At 44.9% G+C, this 22,208-nt stretch overlaps 2 protein-coding genes across 9 annotated transcripts; one reads left to right on the top strand and one right to left on the bottom strand.

Annotated features, from left to right (window-relative positions):
- The first annotated feature begins 1,501 nt into the window (after positions 1-1,501).
- On the top strand, positions 1,502-5,742 carry tmem79b (transmembrane protein 79b). Of its 4 annotated transcripts, none has more exons than XR_011245824.1 (6): positions 1,737-2,074; positions 3,819-4,354; positions 4,423-4,617; positions 4,700-4,931; positions 5,034-5,552; positions 5,599-5,742. XR_011245824.1 is itself a non-coding variant. In XM_020111519.2 (5 exons), exons 2-5 carry the CDS (start codon positions 3,841-3,843, stop codon positions 5,233-5,235), a joined length of 1,143 nt encoding a protein of 380 aa, XP_019967078.1. In that variant the 5' UTR covers positions 1,502-2,074; positions 3,819-3,840; the 3' UTR covers positions 5,236-5,742. The 4 variants fall into 4 exon arrangements, 2 of the variants coding, with proteins under 2 accessions (XP_019967078.1, XP_019967080.1); XR_011245825.1 differs by having other exon boundaries at positions 1,777-2,074; positions 4,227-4,354; XM_020111519.2 differs by having other exon boundaries at positions 1,502-2,074; positions 5,034-5,742.
- Positions 5,631-21,738, bottom strand: gon4lb (gon-4 like b). 5 transcript variants are annotated; one of them, XM_069536762.1, is made up of 30 exons: positions 21,599-21,738; positions 20,662-20,979; positions 20,437-20,511; positions 20,294-20,344; positions 20,146-20,184; positions 19,955-20,056; positions 19,758-19,850; positions 18,758-18,898; positions 18,377-18,611; positions 17,776-17,877; positions 17,576-17,616; positions 17,239-17,339; positions 14,666-14,915; positions 14,373-14,459; positions 13,797-13,983; positions 13,570-13,720; positions 13,331-13,481; positions 13,105-13,221; positions 12,757-13,017; positions 11,737-12,588; positions 9,133-9,379; positions 8,906-9,063; positions 8,635-8,832; positions 8,409-8,552; positions 7,977-8,285; positions 7,809-7,907; positions 7,205-7,328; positions 6,593-7,016; positions 6,413-6,515; positions 5,631-5,892 (listed from the first exon to the last, which is right to left on the bottom strand). In XM_069536762.1, exons 1-30 carry the CDS (start codon positions 21,620-21,622, stop codon positions 5,779-5,781), a joined length of 5,298 nt encoding a protein of 1,765 aa, XP_069392863.1. In that variant the 5' UTR covers positions 21,623-21,738; the 3' UTR covers positions 5,631-5,778. The 5 variants fall into 5 exon arrangements, with proteins under 5 accessions (XP_069392863.1, XP_069392859.1, XP_069392860.1 ...); XM_069536758.1 differs by having other exon boundaries at positions 11,737-12,732; positions 12,769-13,017; XM_069536759.1 differs by lacking the exon at positions 21,599-21,738 and adding an exon at positions 21,074-21,182 and having other exon boundaries at positions 11,737-12,732; positions 12,769-13,017.
- Between the last annotated feature and the right edge of the window lie 470 nt (positions 21,739-22,208).

Raw genomic sequence — 22,208 nt, 5'->3', positions numbered from 1 at the left:
CTTTAGCTTCTTTAGCTTCTTTAGCTTCTTTAGCTTCTTTAGCTACTTTAGCTACTTTAGCTTCTTTAGCTACTTTAGCTACTTTAGCTACTTTAGCTTCTTTAGCTACTTTAGCTTCTTTAGCTACTTTAGCTTCTTTAGCTACTTTAGCTTCTTTAGCTACTTTTGCTACTTTAGCTACTTTAGCTTCTTTAGCTACTTTAGCTTCTTTTGCTACTTTAGCTACTTTTGCTACTTTAGCTACTTTAGCTTCTTTAGCTACTTTAGCTACTTTAGCTTCTTTTGCTACTTTTGCTACTTTTGCTTCTTTAGCTACTTTAGCTACTATAACTACTTTTGCTACTTTTGCTACTTTTGCTACTTTAGCTACTTTAGCTTCTTTAGCTACTTTAGCTACTATAGCTACTTTAGCTACTTTAGCTACTTTAGCTTCTTTAGCTTCTTTAGCTACTTTAGCTTCTTTAGCTACCAACACGTGAACAGCTGAAGCCCCATTGAAGATGAGCCGACCTCTTATTTAACATTCAGTTGGTTTCAGGCTTTTACACAACACTTGTGTTTAGTGTTTCCAGTTGCCATGTAGAAATCTGAAACCTCTTTATGTTTAGTTTTTCAGATGCAGGACCACAGCTGTGGTCACATCGTGGGTCATTGACCATGATCACAAGACTTGTGGACACACAACATGTCTCCTCATCTTCATCAGTAACTCCTCCTTCATCTCTATCAGACATGTCCTCATGTACAAATACTTTAAACCTGAAGTTACAAACTGTTTCTTCTAATGTAGAGAATCTGTTGTTGTGTTGATGTCTTCAGTTCATCAGCATCTATTGTCCTCGTGTCCTGGAGACGGATCCTCACATGAGACTCTGAGCTTCAGTTACTGCTCAGAAAGTGTCTCTGTAGTTTGACTCTTGTTGAGTGAAGGACAGAGGACGTTGCTGCTTGTTGACATCGATGAGACAAACTGGATATGAGACAAACTGAATGTGAGACAAATCAAATGTGATGATTGATTGATTGACCTTCCTGCAGCAATTCCAGTTATCAGTTAATGTTTTAATCCAGATGTTCAGAATGTCCCTGGTGCAGTGACGAGACCTGACACCAAGTAGAGATGCCACTGCCTCTGTGTTATTGAAACCAGCATCTACTATATGCCTCAACACCAGAGTCCATAAATCAATGATTCTACCAAACGCCAGAAGAGGGCAGCTCGAGGCGAGGCCATTAGAAAAGTTACAAAAGGTCTGTTCACTCACACATTTACAGTTTCCAACAGAAACAGATGCTTCTAACCTCAAACTGGCAGTTTTTATTAAAAGAATACTTCAAATGTCTCCATAGCACATCACGTGCCTGTCTGGAAACACTGCACCGAACCATGGCCACCTTCCTCACAGGTTGCACTTCCTCCAACAAGCCTGTAGGGGGCTCCATGTAACCAGGTGATTAATGATCAGAGCTCTTCTTCTCCCTCTGAATCCCAGTAGTTTTCCTTTCACCTTTAAACTCCCTCTTCGCTCCATCTTGTAGATTTTACTAGAAGACATGGAACCGGTTCTTTCCCACTGAAACTCAGGAAACATCATTTTCTCTGTTTATCTGAAGAGTTTGTCACAAACACGAATAGATACTTCCTGTAGCCGTTTCAGAGTAAAAGCGTTTCACTTTCTGGATCCATTCATTTGTTCTAAGGGGGCTTTGTTTGTTATCGACAAACCGGAAGTTGCAGGTCTTTGTGCGTTAGAGTCTTGACATTAAGTTTAGTTCATGACTTGTATCCGAGGAAACACGGAGATAAACCAACAGGAGGGTCACAGGGGATCCACAGGGATCCACAGGAGATCCACAGGGGATCCACAGGGATCCACAGGGATCCACCACAGATCGACGGGTTGGTGACATCAGCTTTAAGAGAACTTTCCCTTTAACTCACCTGACGTGACCACACCTGAGCTTCATTTCCGGACTGTGTGACCACAAACAGCAGAAGAAGAAGAAGAGGAAGAAGAGGAAGAAAAGGAAGAAGAGGAAGAAGAAGAGGAAAAGGAAGAAGATCACCTCCTCGGTCAGTGTGTGACCTTTGACCTGTCGATCACTTTTAATCCAGTTCTGTCTCATTCCGGTTAGCATGTTAGCATGTTAGCACCGAGCTAATGGCCAGTTTCCATTGAGTTCAATTATTGGTGAAGTTATTTCTGATCACTGATCATTAACACACACGTGATCCTTAATAACGACGTAACACTCGACTCGAAACCGAGTTGGTTCGTTTGTTGTTGTTTACGTCTCATCTGAATCACGTCATGGCCGCCATGTTACGGTCAGTGACGTCATATGTAGCAAACGTACCTGTAGACTGACCTTCAGTCACGTGACCAGGGGCCTGTACTGTAAGTTAAAGGTTCAGTGTGTAGAATTTAGTGACATCTAGTGGTGACGTGTCATGTTGCAGCTGAACACCCCTCCCCTCCCCCTCTCCTTCCAAACATGAAGAAGAACCTGTGGCAGCTTCAGTTTTCATAAAAACTCAAAAGGTTTTAGTTTGTTCAGTCTGGACTAATGTAAACAACATGGCAGCCTCCGTAGAGAGGGTCCCCTCCATGTAAATATAAAGTATTTAAATATAAAGTATTTACATATAAAGTATATAAATATAAAGGATTTAAACATAAAGTATTTAAATATAAAGTATTTAAATATAAAGTATATAAATATAAAGTGTGTAAATATAAAGGATTTAAATATAAAGTATGTAAATATAAAGTATTTCAATTTAAAGGGTATTTTCTGGGGTAAAGAAAACAACAATTTAAACAATTTAGGTGAAGCGAACTCGTGAAAACATCATGAGGATTATTCTTCATTAAGTTTCTGCCGATAGATCCTCTCACCTGAATCTCACACACTGGAGATATGAGCACATTGAAGGGGCGGGGTTTACTGCATATGACCAATCACAGACATGGACAGTTTGACTGACAGCAGAGCTGAGGATCAAACTGCATAAGAAAACAAAAGAAACAGTTCCAGCTGCTAAATGCAGGAAGAACATCTGGTAACACATCTGGGACTGTGTCCATGTTTTTATAGTAAAACTCAGGGATGGGCAGTGCTTATGATACATGTATTTCAAATACATGTATCATAAATACATGTATTTCAAATACATATTTCAAATACAAAATAGTATTTTGTAATTGGAACTTGATAGGTTTGATGGAAAATCATTCATATTTGACACAGTCGTTTTTTTAGATCAGAATATTGAGGTTCAGAAAACTGATGATCCAGAGAAGAAGAAGCACAAATTGAGAAACGTGTTGGTCAGCAGCTCTCCTTCCACTTGTAGCATAAATTGCTAAAACATTCTTTTAACATTTCCTGTTTGGTTTTAGTGTTTGTTTTAGTTTCCGTGGCTAAATCTAATTTACTGAGTGTTTTAGCTAAATTTTTGACCTGAGCAACATCAGCAGCCCTCACAGTTTATGTTTGGTTGTGCACGGCTTTCACACTGAACTCTGCAGAACTCTGCAGATCCTCAGTATTATCTCCAGAGGAGGTGCATGTGTTGATGCTGCTTCTAGTTACCATGGTGATTTACCTCGATAAGAAGTGAACGAGCTTCGTAGAACTGAAAACTCTGAATTAAACCTGAAGTTAACCTGATAACCACAAATCCTGCTTCTTAGTTCTGTAGGTGTAGATAAACAAACATGATGAGTCTATGATTAAATGATTTAATTTATTTATTATAAGTCTAATCTCAGTAAAACCAAAAACACATTTATATTGATGAACTGTCCACACAGGAAACTGGACAGAAGACAGAGAATGAGAAGACACACTGAGGGAGAGGACGAGGTGGTGACATCATCAATGACGGAGTCTAGCACGCTGCAGTGGCCTGGAGACAGACAGATAGGTGGAAAGACAGGTGAAGGACAGACAGGTGGACAGACGGGTGGTAAGATGGGTGAAGGACAGACGGGTAAAAGGGACAGGATGAGTGTGAGGTCAAGCGAGGAGACAAGTTGGACAGAAAGTGAGAGAGAGCTGATGGCAGATAGGCGTAGGAGGTCGGGATCAGTTGGAGAGTGGGAGGGGTTGACGACATACCTGGAAAAGGAGGTGGAGCCTACAGAGAATCACCTCCCAGAAAAAGCTGCTCAGGTGTTTAGTCCTGCAGTGACCGTCCTACCCTCCCTGTCCTCACCCAGACAGAGTGAGGCATTCTGGGATATGGAGTCAGAGAAGAGTCCCTTCCTGGGTCCCAGAAGAGCATCGCAGGACTACAACCAACATGGCTGCCAGTACGAGTGGACCAAAGACACGTCCCCTGCCAGATGTAAGTGAGACGTTTACTCACCTGTCTCACCTCCTCTCCCCTTCACCTATAACTTGTCTGTATCTCAGGTGGGCGGGGCTGTCCCAGTAGAGACATCCTGAAGATGGGTGTATCCTTGGTGACCTCAGCGCTCTTCTTCCCCTTCCTGGTGTGGGGGGGATTTGTGTTCCTGCCGTTTGACGCCCCCTTGCTGGATGGCGCCCCCTTGAGGCTCGTCTACACATTGCGCTGCTCGGTGTTTGCAGCCACACCCATCGTCCTCGGTGAGTCCAACGGACATCTTCTGTCAGTGGGTGTCTCCATAGCATTCGTCTCACCCATCCGTCTCTCACCTGTCCGTCTCAGGTTGGTTGGTCCTGGGCGTCACTCGGCTCCGCTCGGGCGTGTTGCGGCCTCTGTTTGATGATGAGACGAAGGAGGCGGAGCTTTATGATGTCACCATCCACTACCGCTTTGTCTCTGACTCCACCTCCTTGTTCCTGATCTACTTCCTGCAGCTGGTTGTCATGGCAATGTACCTGAGCCAAGAACATCTGAAGCTTGTCCCCCTGCTGACGGTCGTCTTTGCCTTTGGACGGTAAGTCATGTGACACGTTTTTAAACATTGAGAGGAGCGAATGATTTACGTCTCAGGCGGATTTCACCTGGTCATTTCAATTGCGATTGATTTGTGTCTCAGGCTTATTTACTGGGTGGCTGCTGCTTTTGGGAGCAGTGTTCGTGGTTTTGGTTTTGGCCTCTCTTTCCTGCCGAGTCTTGCCATGATGGTCGCCAACATCTACTTCATCTTCACGGTGGAGGCGGCAGGTTCCATTTTCAGCCTCCTGCCTCCTCCTGAGACGCTGACTCCGCCCTCCGGCAGACAGAGGTTCTGGGGATGATCGACAACTTTTCTGTTTGTAATCATTTGTTTTTTAAACTGATTTTTTATGATCTGAAACCAAAACACCAAATAAGAACAGTTGTTTATAAACCCCGCCTTCTTTACGTATAGCCACACCCACCTGATGTTTGTTTGGAATCTTTTATCTTTTCAAGTTTCACAATAAAAGAATAAAACACATCACTTCCTGATTCTGTGTAAAGAGACAATGAGTGTTCACACATGTTTGTGATCTGATGTGGTCTGTGAGGTCTGATGTGGTCTGTGAGGCCTTTGAGGTCTGTGAGGTCTGTGAGGTCTGATGTGGTCTGTGAGGTCTGTGAGGTCTGATGTGGTCTGTGAGGCCTTTGAGGTCTGTGAGGTCTGTGTGGTCTGAAATGATCTGATCCTGACTCTGATGAAACAGTTTTATTGTAAAAACATTAAATAATCTTGAAGTTTGATATCTACACAATTTACAGAGTCGAACCTTTTCACAATAAAAGTTCTTCAGATACAAATTGAACTGTTTGGCTGCTGTGTCTCTTCTGATTGGTTCATGTCAGTCCTCCTCCTCATATGCTGCTGGCTCATTGGGCGGAGCCTCGTCCTCAGAGCTGGTCTGACGCGCGGCCGTCCGAAACAAACGCATCAAATCACGAAACCTTCGAGACACCTGGAGAAACGTGGGAACGTTACTGACGCCTGTTTAAAACCTCTCACCAACCAATCATACATTTACATTGAGCAGACGCTTTTGTCCAAAGCTACTTACAATAAGTACATTTGTCACAAGAGAGAAACCACAACATATCACCGTCGATGGGGTAAAACCAAATATAGAAACAATAGTCAGGCCCTCATCTGAGGATCGTAACTGCTATTTGTGAAAGATTCTTTAAGTGCATAAGTTCTATGATGAAGTGCTAATCAGACGATCATACAAGTGCATCATTTTATTTGTATTATTTTTTTTGGGGGGGGGGGTTGGGAGGGAGTCATGCTATGCAGGGTCGAGTTGAAGTCTAAACAAATGAGTCTTGAGTCTTTTGCAGATATGAAGAGCGATTCCGCTGTCCTGACTTTGGTCGGGTGTTTGTTCCACCACTGAGGTGCCTGAACAGAAGAGTCTCGACTTCGCTGTGCGTCCCTCCATCGCTGAGAGCAAACAAAGCAGAGAACGAGCAGTCACTCACCTCACTGGAAGTCTTGTTGCCAAGCAGAGTAGAGATGGACTGGAACGTGTTCTGATTGGCTCCTTCCTGCTGACACGTGGTCAGGATGACTCGGTCCGCCTCCCTGAGAAACAACAGGAAGTTTAAACACAGTGTGCTCCTCCTGCTGAAGGGGAGACGTAGGAGGAGGAGGATCAGTACCTGGTCCACAGAATTACTTTCTCTCCACTCGCAGTCAGAGAAATGTTCTTTGCACAGACGGGGAGATCAGGAGGCGCAGAGGAGGGAGAGGTGGCAGAAGAGGAGGTGATGTAAGAAGAGGAGGTGATGGAGGAAGAGGAGATGGAGGAGGAGGTGCAGACAGAAGGAGACGAAGAGGTAACTGATGTAGAAGTGAAGATGGAGGAGGACACAAAAGAAGTGTTGGTTGAGGAGGTGACAGAGGGAGCGAGAGAAGAAGAGGAGGTGATGATGGGGGGTTGTAGTGCCTCCTCTCTTCTGCTCCTTGTCATTGCAGGACTCTGGTCTCTGTTCTTCCTCTCATCTTCATTGTCCTCATCGTCCAGCTCCTCCTCCTTCTCATCAGTCAGACGGAATGAGCCTTCCCATGATGCACTGCTCTGATCTGATTATATATATATACATACACACACACACACACACACACACACACACACACACACACACACACACACACACACACACACACACTGGTTTTGTTAATAACACCACAACTGGTTGTACAGGTGTGTGTGAACAGGTGTGTGTGAACAGGTGTGTGTGAACAGGTGTGTGTGAACAGGTGTGTGTGACCTTGAGGTGGACTGTCTTCCACAGACTGCTCCAGATATTTGTCTCCTGATTGGTTGTGGACAGTGGTGATGTCAGAGTAAAGAGGGTCCAGACTCTTCATGGCTCTGGACACGCCCCCTGAGGTCTGGAGGGAGAATGAAGAGTTGAGTTTCTGTCTGAGACCGGTTCACACCTGGGCCCTGAACTACGAAGCTGGATTTGTGGTTATCAGAGTAACTTCACAGTTTTCAGTTCTCTGAAGCTCCATCACTTGTTATCGGGGTAAGTCACCATGGTAACTCATGGTGAACACAGTGAGAATACATGTGAATGTGATGGAAACACAAAGGAGATTATATTCAGGTGGACTCTTAATGACTGAACAGTTTTACTGTAAAAACACTCCAGATGTTTAACAGATGTTCTTCCTGCGTTCAGCAGCTGGAACTGTTTCTTTTATTCAGATTATTATTATTCAATAGTTTGAGTTAACTTAACGAGTTGCTAACCAGCGTCATGTGACCACAGCCTGACTGTGATTGTTAGGTTCAGCTGGATAAAGAGATCCTGGATATGTTGAACCAACTTCATAGTACAGGACCCTGATGAAAAATGGAGGACAGACCTTGTTGCCAAGACAACGAGAGCACCCTTTCCTCGTGTGTCTGCGGATCTTTGTGTTGTGACAGGGACATGGCCAGTCTTTATCCGACCAATCACAGTCCTGGAAACACACACGTGGTCAGAACAGAGTGAAGGTGTGAGAATAATAATGACTGGAAGCTTTATTGACCTTGTAATTTTTGTGGGCAGCCATCTTCCTCCTCTGGCGCCGGCTCGTAGCTGGTTGGATTTTTTGCCCCTCCTCTTCCTCTTCAAGTTCTGGGAGTGTCACTTCCTCAAAGCCACCACTGGCTCCGCCTCCTGAGACCGGGACAATGCCATCCCCACTGTCTAAACCACACACTCCCTCTTCTGGCCAATGAGCTTCTTCGAACTGTCCGGGAAAGGCGGGAGGGGGGCGGAGGTCGTCAAAAAACACCCAGAATTCTGCTTGTAGATGGGTGTGGCCTTTTAGGAGTGTGACCATCTGAGCTTTCAGCTGAGAACCAAGAGAACAGGTGATTATACTTCAATACGCAGAAACATAGCTGATCAATAATGTAAACAAACAGCTGCTCAATAATATCAGATCAATACCCAGATTGATAGATTGATTAGTTACCTCATGGATGCTGTCTGGACTCAGGTCAGGACTTGTCTGAAGAGCTTTGATGATTTTCTGATAATGTGATGGATTTTCTCCAAAACTGATTTCTAACTGTCGCAGGAAACGCCGGCTGCGATCAAAGGCCTGCTGCTCCTCCCACTGCAGAGACATACGTAATCAATACCCCAGATAATCAATACATCTGATCAGAGACACAACAAATGGCGCTCCCTGTGCTCACCAGGCCACACTGCAGCGCCTGCTCAGGTTGCAGGAATGCGGCAAAGTCTCGGAGGAGGTCAGTCCGATCTCCCAGGATGCACTGCAGTCTTCTGAACAGCAGCACCACTCCCTGTCCATCTCCCACCTGCTCAAACTTGTTCAGCAGTGACACAAACTCCTCCACCTGTGCAGGTACGTCCTGCAGCGCCTCACGCACCTGCCAACACAGAGACCGAGGTTAACGCGGCACAGAGCGCCCACATCGCCGACAGTAACGGTCGTCCTCTCACCCGGCTCAGGTAACTCTGGGCAAACGCCACGTCTTTGCTCTCTCGCTGCGGGTCGTTGTCCAGGATGTTTTCATCAAACAGCAGCAGCAGTTTCGCAGAGTCTTTACTGCGACGCTCCTGACGACGACTCCTCAGGCTGCCAAGAGGTCGGGTGCGACCTGCAGAGACCGAGAGCTCAGGAAAAACACCACCTTGACATTTGGTGACACAACAGAACGACCTCTGACCTCGACCTCTTCCAGGACACCTTCCTCCTCCTCTGGGCGTCCCTTCTCCGGATGGCATCTCCTCATCTCCTCCCACTGTACGACTCCTCCCCTCTTCGGACTCCCCCCCTTTAGGCCCCTCCTCCTCCTCCTCCTCCTCCTCCTCTTCCTGAGAGCCAGCGGATGTCGGTGAATGATCCTCCTCCGAGTCTCCGTCAGCACAGAGACGCCGCTCTGCCGCCAACCAGGTCAGCTGCTTCATGGTCTCCTGAAAGGTCAGAGGTGTCATGTGTGTTCAAAACAGAACACAACATACTAAGCTCATCTTCAGACACGTCACTGTCGCAGGACTACGACGACAACGACTCTAAGAACGACACATATATATATATTTATTTAAATATTTATTTATTTATTTATATATTTAAATTTATTTATTTATATTCATTTATTTATTTTTATTTATTTATTTATATTTATTTATTTATATTCATTTATTTATTTATATTTATTTATTTATTTATATTTATATATTTATTTATATATATATACTGAGCTGTGATGCTCTGCTCATATTCACATTAAGTTCCAATGCATTATGGGATTAAAAAAAAAAAAACCCAAACCCAAATTTTTAGGTGGTGCATAGTCAGCCAGCCACCCAGTCAGTCATTAATACAGTCAGTCAGTCAGTCAGTGAGTCACACAGTCAGTCAGTCAGTGAGTCACACAGTCATACAGTCAGTCAGTCAGTTAGTCATACAGTCAGTCAGTCAGTCAGTGAGTCACACAGTCACACAGTCATACAGTCATACAGTCAGTCAGTCAGTCAGTGAGTCACACAGTCACACAGTCATACAGTCAGTCAGTCAGTCAGTCTGTCAGTGAGTCACACAGTCATACAGTCAGACAGTCAGTCATACTGTCAGTCAGTCAGTCATACAGTCAGTCAGTCAGTTCGTCAGTCAGTCAGTCATACAGTCAGTCAGTCAGTCAGTGAGTCACACAGTCATACAGTCAGTCAGTCAGTGAGTCACACAGTCATACAGTCAGACAGTCAGTCAGTCAGTCAGTCAGTCAGTCAGTCAGTCAGTCACACAGTCATACAGTCAGTCAGTTAGTTAGTCAGTCAGTCAGTCAGTCATACAGTCAGTCATACAGTCAGTTAGTCAGTCAGTCAGTCATACAGTCAGTCATACAGTCAGTCAGTCAGTCAGTGAGTCACACAGTCATACAGTCAGTCAGTTAGTCAGTTAGTCAGTCAGTCATACAGTCAGTCAGTGAGTCAGTGAGTCACACAGTATACAGTCAGACAGTCAGTCAGTCAGTCATACTGTCAGTCAGTCAGTCATACAGTCAGTCAGTTAGTCATACAGTCAGTCATACAGCCAGTCAGTCAGTCAGTCATACAGTCAGTCAGTCAGTCAGTCAGTCATACAGCCAGTCAGTCAGTCATACAGCCAGTCAGTCAGTCATACAGTCAGTCATACAGCCAGTCAGTCAGTCAGTCAGTCATACAGTCAGTCAGTCAGTCAGTCAGTCATACAGCCAGTCAGTCAGTCATACAGCCAGTCAGTCAGTCATACAGTCAGTCATACAGTCAGTCAGTGAGTCACACAGTCACACAGTCAGTCAGTCAGTGAGTCATACAGTCAGTCAGTCAGTTAGTCAGTCATACAGTCAGTCAGTTAGTCAGTCAGTCATACAGCCAGTCAGTCAGTCACACAGTCAGTCAGTCATACAGCCAGTCAGTCAGTCAGTGAGTCACACAGTCATACAGTCAGTCAGTTAGTCATACAGTCAGTCATACAGTCAGTCAGTTAGTCAGTCAGTCATACAGCCAGTCAGTTAGTCAGTCAGTCATACAGCCAGTCAGTCGGTCACACAGTCAGTCAGTCAGTCAGTCAGTCATACAGTCAGTCATACAGTCAGTCATACAGTCAGTCAGTCAGTCAGTGAGTCACACAGTCATACAGTCAGTCAGTGAGTCACACAGTCATACAGTTAGTCAGTCAGTCATACAGCCAGTCAGTTAGTCAATCAGTCATACAGCCAGTCAGCCGGTCACACAGTCAGTCAGTCAGTGAGTCACACAGTCATACAGTTAGTCAGTCAGTCATACAGCCAGTCAGTTAGTCAGTCAGTCAGTCATACAGCCAGTCAGTCAGTCATACAGTCAGTCAGTCAGTCAGTCAGTCACACAGTCAGTCAGTTAGTCAGTCAGTCATACAGCCAGTCAGTCAATCATATAGTCAGTCAGTTAGTCAGTCAGTCATACAGTCAGTCAGTCAGTCAGTTAGTCAGTCAGTCATACAGTCAGTCAGTTAGTCATACAGTCAGTCAGTTAGTCAGTCAGTCACACAGTCATACAGTCAGTCAGTCAGTCAGTCACACAGTCAGTTAGTCAGTCATAGAGTCAGTCAGTCAGTCAGTCAGTCAGTTAGTCAGTCAGTCACACAGTCAGTCAGTTAGTCATACAGTCAGTCAGTTAGTCAGTCAGTCATACAGTCAGTCAGTCAGTCAGTCAGTCAGCAGCTGAAGGGGCCTCATAGTCGTCGAATAGAACAGGAAATAGAATCTTCACATTAGAGCTGAACTCCCATCATGCACCCTGCCTCTGTTTACCTGCAACTCTGGAACAGACAGCACCGACTCCTCCGACGCTGATGACATCACTTCCTCCTCGTCTTCATCCTGCGTGAGGTCATCAAAGTCCTCCTCCTCTTCCTCCTCTTCTTCCTCTTCCTCCTCCTCCTCTCCGTGTTGGTCCTGATCTTCATCCTTATTCTTCTCTCCCTCCTCCTCTTCCCTCTCTGCTCCCCCGTCCTCCCTCTGTCCCTCCTCTCGCTCCTGTCTCTGCTCCTCCCCCCCACCACCACCACCTGTTTCCTCTCCTCCTCCTCCTTCTCCTCGTCCCTCTTCGTCATCTCCACTAGCCTTCTCTCCTCCACTCAAACTGACCACTCCCTCCATCGTCCAGTCCCCCTCCTCCTCCTGACTCTCCTCCTCTCCTGGGGGGTGGGGCCTGGTAGAGGTCTGCTTCACCTCTGCCAGCCCCTCTCTGATTTGTCTGTGGAGCTGTTGACCAGATACATGTTGGGAGGAGGAGGTGGGCGGAGCTGGCTGCGTCAACACCATCTGCAGGAGGAAGCAGCCAGGCTTTATGGTGGCAGCTGAGCAAGGGATGATGGGGTTTGTAGTGGACAGTGAGGGGAGGGGTAGTATAAGGGGGGCCGTACTCTGCTGTGTCCTCTGGCCAATATGAAGACAGGACTGCTCCGCACAGACAGGGTGAGAGGGGACTGGATGATCAGCAGCCAATGGGGCGGCCCCACAGACAGGAGGCGGAGCCAACAGAAGGGCTCCTGAAACAGGTGAGTCGGAGCGTAACGTGATACCTGGAGGAGAGAGAGACAGGTAGCTGTTTGGCTGCACGACTACCCGTCTGTCCGCCTGTCTCTCTACCTGTCTGTCCGCCTGTCTGTCCGCCTGTCTCTCTACCTGTCTGTCTGCCTGTCTGTGTGCCTGTCTCTCTACCTGTCTCTCTACCTGTCTGTCTGCCTGTCTGTCTACCTGTCGGTCTGCCTGTCTCTCTACCTGTCGGTCTGCCTGTCTCTCTACCTGTCGGTCTGCCTGTCTCTCTACCTGTCTCTCTACCTGTCTGTCCGCCTGTCTCTCTACCTGTCTGTCTGCCTTTCCCTCCGCCTGTCTGTCTGCCGGGGCCTTAGCGAGTGGCAGCAGAAAAGCATTGTGGGCCAAGTTGAAGAGGCGTCTTTGGCGGGGGGGATGGGGGCGGGACGTCTTGCTGAGGTAATGTGGGTGGAGCCTGAGGGTGCAGGTCGGGGGGAGGGAGGGGGGGTAAGAGTTGGAGCCCAGTCGGGTCTTCTGGACGATCTGTTGACTGTTCTACAGGTGAGAACATCAGAGAACAGGTAGAACGTGACCAGGAGGTGAGTTAACATATTATATTTGTTAGAGATGAGTCTAACTGACCTTGAGCCAGCTGGGCATGTTGGAGGTGTTTCTGTCCACTGGGGGGCGCTGGTCTCCCGGTTGAACTCTGCTGCAGACGCGTGGCAGCGGTGGAACGACATGATGAGTCATAAACAACTGAAAACACAAGAAGAACTTCAGCCGTCACTTCCCTTACAGCTGTTGTAAGATTCAGACCATGAGTAGTGATGTCAGTGATGTCACAGTGATGTCACAGTGATGTCACCTTGATGACGTTGTCTGTTGGCCCTCTTGGTCCGCTCATCTCTTTGATGTGTTTCTTTAAACTCCATCGATTCTTACACAGCAAGTACGAGCTGATCAGATGATCCAAGTCAACAGCCCCCTCGAAGTGCTTCAAACCCAGAACAATTAGCCTGCACAGATGCATCATGGGAGACATGACAGTATGTGAGCATCAGACTCTCAGTGTTGTGCATTTGTTGTGTGGTCGTGTTGATGTACCCGTCTTCTCCTGCAGTGTAAATACTCCTCTGGTGTTGGCTGTGGAGGGCAGGGTTCAGGCTGCACACAGGAAGTAGTTCTGGGTAGAGAAAGACAGGTCGTGTGGCGAAGAGCCAGGCGGCGTGTGGGGGGAGGAGAGGGAAAGCGTGACCTGGAAACAGAAGAAGAAGCTGAGACGCTGACGGGTCATTTCTCTGACAACACAAACGCTTGGTTCTCCTCCTCACTGTTGGTAGCAGGCATCATCCTCGGAAGCCACCGTTTGGATGCAGCTGGATCTGCAGCAGCTGGTGGTTGCTCCGCTCTCTGCTCAACCTCCTGCAGGAGAGCCAGCGCCCCCTGGAGGTTACACACTCTGAAACTGCTGGGGAGAAAAAGGTCCTCCTGACGTCTGGCAAACTGCTGCAACTCATCCTGGAGAAGGAGGTGCATGTGGTTATGTTTCTGACGACATTTCCTGATTGAAATCAGGCGGCAGCACAAGATTTTTGATTATCGACGAAACTTCAGGTTCATCTTTGTCCGTTCCTCAGTTCTTCAGTTTTCATTCTATCAGGATTAAGCATGTATGTGAAATGGACTGAAAACATAAACACACACAACTGAAATGATCACTAGTTCAGTTACAGATTGTGTTAATGAATCTTACTGTATTTATCAATGTGTTATCATCTGACCTGTATTTTTTCTATATTTCTTATAATAATTAAAAATAATTTTATTAAAAATTGAAACATCAATTCAGTGTGGTTCCTTTTGAGTATTTCAGACATCAGCTCAGGTGAATTGTTTGGTGGACTCACCAGGTAACGTTTGGTGATGCAGGCTTCCTGTTTCAGTGCGTCGACGTGATGACTGAGCAGGTGAACTTGAGTCAGCAGCTGGATGTGCTGTGACAAACATTCAGTCAGTTCATGATGAGTTTCTAACCAGTGGTGTGATTAACTTATAATAATGGTTTGTTTGATTTAGAATCATCACAGCACAGAAACAGCTGTTAAGAGTTACGATCGACCTTTTCATAATAATGGACTCGTCTCTGTACTCGTCCTGTTGGATCTTAGTGCAGTAAGGTGGGGGAGGGTATTTAACGTACCTGCTGTATCTGCTGCTGCAGCTTTAGTTTCTGGACAGAGTCCAGGTGGAGGGCGGGGCTAACCAGGCTCTGCAGCACTAAGATGGGCGAGGTCAAGTTGAGATGTGGGGTGGGTGTGTCCTTCCGATGTATGTTGTCATGGTGATGGTTGGTCGTGTCCTGCAGCGCCCTCCTCTGCTGCAGAGCTTCGTACTGCTTTTTAAACATCTGCCGTCGCTCAGTTAATAGGTCGGCTAACGGCGCCTCGAAACTGCAGACAGAACACTCAACACTCAACATGTTCTTATGGTTCCTCATCTGTTCTACAGGTTCCTCATCTGTTCTACAGGTTCCTTATCTGTTCTACAGGTTCCTCATCTGTTCTACAGGTTCCTTATCTGTTCTACAGGTTCCTCATCTGTTCTACAGGTTCCTCATCTGTTCTACAGGTTCCTCATCTGTTCTACAGGTTCCTTATCTGCTCTACAGGTTCCTCATCTGTTCTACAGGTTCCTTATCTGTTCTACAGGTTCCTCATCTGTTCTACAGGTTCCTTATCTGTTCTACAGGTTCCTCATCTGTTCTACAGGTTCCTTATCTGTTCTACAGGTTCCTTATCTGTTCTACAGGTTCCTCATCTGTTCTACAGGTTCCTTATCTGCTCTACAGGTTCCTCATCTGTTCTACAGGTTCCTTATCTGTTCTACAGGTTCCTCATCTGTTCTACAGGTTCCTCATCTGTTCTACAGGTTCCTCATCTGTTCCCTCAACCGTTCTATGGGTTCCTCATCTGTTCTACAGGTTCTTGAACTGAAGTCTGATCAAAGATTGAACAATGTGCTGTGTTAACAGATTCTATTATGACATATCTGACAAGAGTGAAACAGTATGTCGCCCCCTGCTGTACTCTTCTTCAGTTTCTGTTTGAAGAAGCAGCAGCGAAGGACTTTTCTTTTCCTCCCGACCCAAACAGTAACAGCACGTCTCTGCTGCACCGTCCCAACGGGAGGACGCCACTTTGATTGTATGTCTGGACCATTCATATACACAAAACAACATTTATCATCAATAAAATCAAAAGGCAGATGTCTCCTCTCTGAGTCTGGTTCTTGAGGTTTCTCTCTGTTAATGAGGAGTTTCTCCTCCACAGACTCAAAGTGCTGCTCATGGTTCAACTGTTGGTTTCTCTACATGAAGAAGATCTGAAGCTCTTCACCTTCTCTGTGAAGAGTCTGGAGATCATGGATGTTAGGATTTGGTGCTATACAAATAAAACTGAACTGAATTGATTAGTGATGATCAACAGTGGGGGGGTTGTCCAGTCTGATATAGATGAATGTGTTTAATTAGATAAATGCTTTTATACAGATGAATATTTATATAGATTCCTGTTTATATAGATTCCTGTTTATATAGATTCCTGTTTATATAGATGAATGTGTTTATAGATGAATATGTTTATATAGATGAATGTGTTTATATAGATGAATGTTTATATAGATGAATGTTTATATAGATGAATGTGTTTATATAGATGAATGTTTATATAGATGAATGTGTTTATATAGATGAATGTTTATATAGATGAATATGTTTATATAGATGAATATGTTTATATAGATGAATGTTTATATAGATGAATGTGTTTATATAGATGAATGTTTATATAGATGAATGTTTATATAGATGAATATGTTTATATAGATGAATGTTTATATAGATGAATGTTTATATAGATGAATATTTATATAGATGAATGTTTATATAGATGAATGTGTTTATATAGATGAATGTTTATATAGATGAATATGTTTATATAGATGAATGTGTTTATATAGATGAATATGTTTATATAGATGAATGTGTTTATATAGATGAATATGTTTATATAGATGAATGTGTTTATATAGATGAATATGTTTATATAGATGAATATGTTTATATAGATGAATGTTTATATAGATTAATATGTTTATATAGATGAATATGTTTATATAGATGAATGTTTATATAGATGAATGTGTTTATATAGATGAATGTTTATATAGATGAATGTTTATATAGATGAATGTGTTTATATAGATGAATGTTTATATAGATGAATGTGTTTATATAGATGAATATGTTTATATAGATGAATATGTTTATATAGATGAATATGTTTATATAGATGAATGTGTTTATATAGATGAATATGTTTATATAGATGAATATGTTTATATAGATTAATATGTTTATATAGATGAATATGTTTATATAGATGAATGTTTATATAGATGAATGTTTATATCGATGAATGTGTTTATATAGATGAATGTTTATATAGATGAATGTTTATATAGATGAATGTGTTTATATAGATGAATATGTTCATATAGATGAATGTTTATATAGATGAATGTGTTTATATAGATGAATGTTTATATAGATGAATGTTTATATAGATGAATGTGTTTATATAGATGAATTTTTATATAGATGAATGTTTATATAGATGAATGTGTTTATATAGATGAATGTGTTCATATAGATGAATGTTTTTATCCTATACATAGGAATGTCTTGAAGTGTGAGAACAGACGTCTCTGTTTTACCGTAAAGCTTGAGGGATGTTGAATTTAGGTGCAGCCTGTGACGGGGCCTCCTCTTCCTCTGCTGGCTCCTGCCCCTCAGCTCCCACCTCCTCCTCCTGGAGCTGCAGAGTGACAGCATCACATGAAGTGACACAAAGAGGTATTTACATTAAGTTGCCGATAAACTTTAAACATAAATTCTTGTATCTGCAGTTTCAGAAACGTCTTTCTCATTCGTTTCTGGTGGAAATTAATTTATTTCCACAGGAGACATTTTTGCTGTAATACCATGAGTGACCAATGCTCCTGAGCGGTTCCACTATATCCTGGTCTTGAAATAACCATGAAGTGAACTCACCGTCTCAAAGAGCTCGTCCAGCAGCTCATTGACTTCCCTCTCTGAAGAAAAAGAAGAAGAAGAAGAGTGACCACAGCGCCGCCTCAGTGGTGATTCAGAGACTTCAAGAATTCAAGTCCATAGAGTCAACATGTCGTCGACAGGTCTGATCTGAATGCACGGATGAGTGAGTGAGACAGGGAATGGATGAAGACACCTACTGGTGATCTGGACAGCTCGGTCTGTTCTGTAGTCCTCCAGGTCAGGTTCATCCATGTCGTCCAGGACGTTGTATTCAGGGTCATCATCATCATCTGCTTCCTCTAGTGATGTAATCAACCCCAACAACAACAACAGACACACTTCCTGTTTGTTGGAGCAGACAGCAGGAAGCTCTGGTTCCTTCAGGACTACAGTCAGAGCTCAACACACACTTTTTTTCTATAGATGAAACCCAATTCATAGCTCGGACAAGGAGCCAGACTGAATGATCATGTGTGGCTGCAGCTGAGTTGCTCATCAGTAAAACTTGCATCGTGTTGAATTAAAACTTTACCAAATCGCTGGTTCAACAAATATGAAGAAGTAGTGAGTGATGGACAATTTGAATTGTGATGTAATTTAAAAAAAATGAAACTTCCTGCAGTAACACATTCAATACCTTTGTCCACATAATACATGTTACACATATTTACACATTCATGTCTGGACTTAAGCAACAAATGATTGAAAATAAAAATGACAGTTTGGTTCTGGTGTGACGATAATAAAAAAATAAATAATGAGGCAGACTAAATAAATGTGATCGTCTCAGACTCTAACCTTCATTGTCAGGGACCATGAGACCCTGCAGCCACTTCGTCCAGTGACGGTCCTCCTTCTGCAGGGCGGCGCTCAGGTCGTACATGTCAGCTGTAATATCAGGGGCCAGAAGCTCCGCCTCCAGCTGACCCAAAGGAATGTTGACCAGACGAACTTTAGAGCGTGTTCGGAACGCCAGACAGCCTTCATCACCTCCGTCATCCTCATCATCTTCTTCAGCCTTCCTATGCAGAGACTGACACACAGACCGTTACTGTGTAGGCGGGGCTTCATGTTACCATGTTTAAAGTGTTGCTGAAGCTAAAACTTGCCAGATAAAAGGTGAGGGTGGAGCTTAATGTGACTTGGTCAAATGTGTGAGTGGGGCTTGGGTGGTGTTACCTGGTTAAAGGTGAGGGTTGCACCAGAGTCGAGCTCCTCCTCCACAGCATTGAGTCTATCCATGAAGGATTCAGCAGGAGTTGAGAGGAGCTGCTGACAGGTGGAGATCATCATTTGCTGCCTCAGATGACCTGGAGAGCTCTAAACAAGGAAAGAGGTCAGAGTACCTGTAGGAGTCAGAGGTCAGAGTACCTGTAGGAGTCAGAGGTCAGAGTACCTGTAGGAGTCAGAGTACCTGTAGGAGTCAGAGGTCAGAGTATCTGTAGGAGTCAGAGTACCTGTAGGAGTCAGAGGTCAGAGTACCTGTAGGAGTCAGAGTACCTGTAGGAGTCAGAGGTCAGAGTATCTGTAGGAGTCAGAGTACCTGTAGGAGTCAGAGGTCAGAGTACCTGTAGGAGTCAGAGTACCTGTAGGAGTCAGAGGTCAGAGTACCTGTAGGAGTCAGAGTACCTGTAGGAGTCAGAGGTCAGAGTACCTGTAGGAGTCAGAGGTCAGAGTACCTGTAGGAGTCAGAGGTCAGAGTACCTGTAGGAGTCAGAGTACCTGTAGGAGTCAGAGGTCAGAGTACCTGTAGGAGTCAGAGGTCAGAGTACCTGTAGGAGTCAGAGTACCTGTAGGAGTCAGAGGTCAGAGTACCTGTAGGAGTCAGAGTACCTGTAGGAGTCAGAGGTCAGAGTACCTGTAGGAGTCAGAGGTCAGAGTACCTGTAGGAGTCAGAGGTCAGAGTACCTGTAGGAGTCAGAGTACCTGTAGGAGTCAGAGGTCAGAGTACCTGTAGGAGTCAGAGTACCTGTAGGAGTCAGAGGTCAGAGTACCTGTAGGAGTCAGAGGTCAGAGTACCTGTAGGAGTCAGAGTACCTGTAGGAGTCAGAGTATCTGAGTAGGAGTCAGAGTACCTGTAGGAGTCAGAGGTCAGAGTACCTGTAGGAGTCAGAGTACCTGTAGGAGTCAGAGTACCTGTTGGAGTCAGAGGTCAGAGTACCTGTAGGAGTCAGAGTACCTGTAGGAGCTCATGGGTCTTCTGGTCTTCTGGTCGTCTGGACTGAAATATCCTGAGAGGCGAAGACAAACTGTCTCCATCACTGAGGAAGATCTACACACGCACACGCACACACACACACACACACACACACACACGGTTTCATGGTACAGTAACAGAAGGTTACAGCAGATGTGAAAGGTCAAAGGTTCACTAACTTCTTCAGCTGTGTCTTCATCCTCTTCTTCATCATCAGGACAATACTCTTCATCATCGTCATCCTCGTCTTCATCAAGATCAATGTCAACAAACTGAGGAGGCTGCGAGATGGACAAGTGAGAGACAGAGATGTGTTAAGAGAGACAGACAGGTAAGAGACAGACAGACATAAATCATTACTGTAACTCACCTTGACTGTGTTCACAGCTGACAGACTCCAGTTCAGTGGCTGCAACCAGACAGACAGGTGGACAGAGAGACAGACAGGTGAGAACAGTGGTTTAACAAATTTGTTTTAATGTAAAGTAGCAGAGAGGATCATGGGAGGTTGAATTCACCTGTCCTTCCTGGACAACCTGTTTCAGTCTGGACCGAGTCATCTTAGGCTCCTGATGGAAACAGACAGACAGTCAGAGAGACAGGTACAGAGACAGACAGGTAGACAAGTTGTCTCTTCACATGATGAAACACGGAGACTCACAAACATCGGAAGGTCCTGAGTTTCTCTGATGGTAGTTTTCATCATGGCCACAACATGTTCGTGTGTAATCACCTCCTGACACAGATCACGACACAAGTTACAAACATGATGTGTGTAGAAAGTTATACATGTTACATATGATGCTGCACAAAAGATCTGATCACCATTGTGTGCATTTATACGTGTGTGTGTGTATATTTTTGTGTTTTGGTGCATGTCACTCACATGCAGGATGGCCCGTACATTGCTGGACGTCAGGTTGTGCTGTCTGGACTTCCTGTCCAAGTCGATGTCCAGTCGTCCCAGTTCATCCTCACTGGACTCGCTCCTCTCTGTGGTGACCACCTCCTCCCTCGTCACCCCGCCCACCTGTGGTGAACGAAGCAAGTGTGTTCTTACCACTGAGGAACTTCCTGTGCGAGGCTTGGAGACTGTCGCTGACTTCCTGTCCTGTCTAAAGACACTTGCCAGTCCGTCCATCTTCAGACATTTAAAGAGCACAGGACAGACATCTCCGGCTGCTAGACGTCTCCGGCCTGTCCTCTGAAACACAGCAGATCAATACTCACTAATAAATATAGTCATAATAAATATGCCAAGTAAAACCACAGATACGATCGTATAACTGAGACGTTACAGGTCAGGTGGGTTCTGTTGAAGCTCCAGCAGCTGACAAAGGTTCATCCTCTGAGGAGAATCTAGATCTTTCAGAAACTCCTCAGAGGATCTCAGAGGATCTTGTGGGTCTCTGAAGACCCTGGTCCTCCTCAGAGACTGGAACGATCCACAGCAGCTCCACGATAACAACATGATGTCATGGTTCAAAGGAAGGGACTGGTCAGTGGGAGGAGCTTTACACAGTTTGATCTCTTATCTCCAACTTAACCTGGAGCCGGTCAGCTGGTAAACATGTTACCATGGTGATTTACCTGGTAACAAGGGAACGAGCTTCATGGGACTGAAACTCCTTCAGGTTAACTGACCCGGGTCACAGGCGGAAGCGGCTCATTCAGAAACAGCAGCTAACAGACGCTAACAGAAGCTAAGCTAACCCAGTATGAGCCACTGAGCTTACTTATTACCGTGTGTGCTGGTTTATGGCGGGAAGAGGGATGAAAGAGAGACGAGCAGAGAAAGAAAGAAAAGAAAGTTTGTGTTTTACCGTCTCACTGATGTCGGCAGCCATCACTCCGTCATGTTAGCAATGTTAGCTCAATTAGCTCTACTTCCGCCAACAACAATGACACTTCCGGGCCGAGTCCTTCACAATAAAAGTAGAGTGTCGGGAGGTTTGGGTTTTGTTGCCACCTGCTGTTCAGGGTGAGGAACAACCACGATCACAAACCACCACAAGAATGAAACCAGGGGGTACTCCATCAGTGGCTAAACGCTAATCCTGGCTTACTTTGACAAGTCAGGCTTATTTAAGTGAGAGATCCGCTCCATGACTTCAATGAATTCTTGCTCAGTCACCATAGTTACTTATACTTCAGAGTTAGCCTGCTCCGTATCACGATTACTGTCGAGCAGTTGAGACGGAGTCTGATCCTCTGACGTGATCCGAGTAAAAAAAACAGAGACATCAAGTCGGACACCTTTTACTTCTTCTTGTAGCATCAGAGACGAGAACAATGAGCGATCTCACAGCTTTTAAGTTTTAAGTTGCAGTCAGGGGCAGTTCTGGGATCAGACCCTATGAAAATAAGACATGGGGGGTGCAGGGTTGAGAGGATAAGAGGGTGAAAACCTTCAGATGTTCAACACGACTAACA

Source organism: Paralichthys olivaceus, chromosome 13 (assembly GCF_024713975.1).
Source record: "Paralichthys olivaceus isolate ysfri-2021 chromosome 13, ASM2471397v2, whole genome shotgun sequence".
Taxonomy (NCBI): domain Eukaryota; kingdom Metazoa; phylum Chordata; class Actinopteri; order Pleuronectiformes; family Paralichthyidae; genus Paralichthys; species Paralichthys olivaceus.
Note: the sequence above shows the minus strand (reverse complement) of the source record. Positions and strands in the feature narration are given on the sequence as shown.

Excerpts from the sequence above, each read along its gene's own strand:
- gon4lb (XM_069536758.1), bottom strand. The coding sequence starts at position 21,622 with ATGGCTGCCGACATCAGTGAGACG. Across the intron at positions 20,185-20,293 it reads AGGTTGTCCAGGAAGGACAG|CCACTGAACTGGAGTCTGTC; the intron begins GTGAATTCAACC and ends GTCTGGTTGCAG. Across the intron at positions 17,617-17,775 it reads CCGAGCTGTCCAGATCACCA|AGAGGGAAGTCAATGAGCTG; the intron begins GTAGGTGTCTTC and ends CTTTTTCTTCAG.
- tmem79b (XM_020111519.2), top strand. The coding sequence starts at position 3,841 with ATGAGAAGACACACTGAGGGAGAGGACGAGGTGGTGACATCATCAATG. Across the intron at positions 4,355-4,422 it reads AGACACGTCCCCTGCCAGAT|GTGGGCGGGGCTGTCCCAGT; the intron begins GTAAGTGAGACG and ends TCTGTATCTCAG. Across the intron at positions 4,618-4,699 it reads AGCCACACCCATCGTCCTCG|GTTGGTTGGTCCTGGGCGTC; the intron begins GTGAGTCCAACG and ends TGTCCGTCTCAG.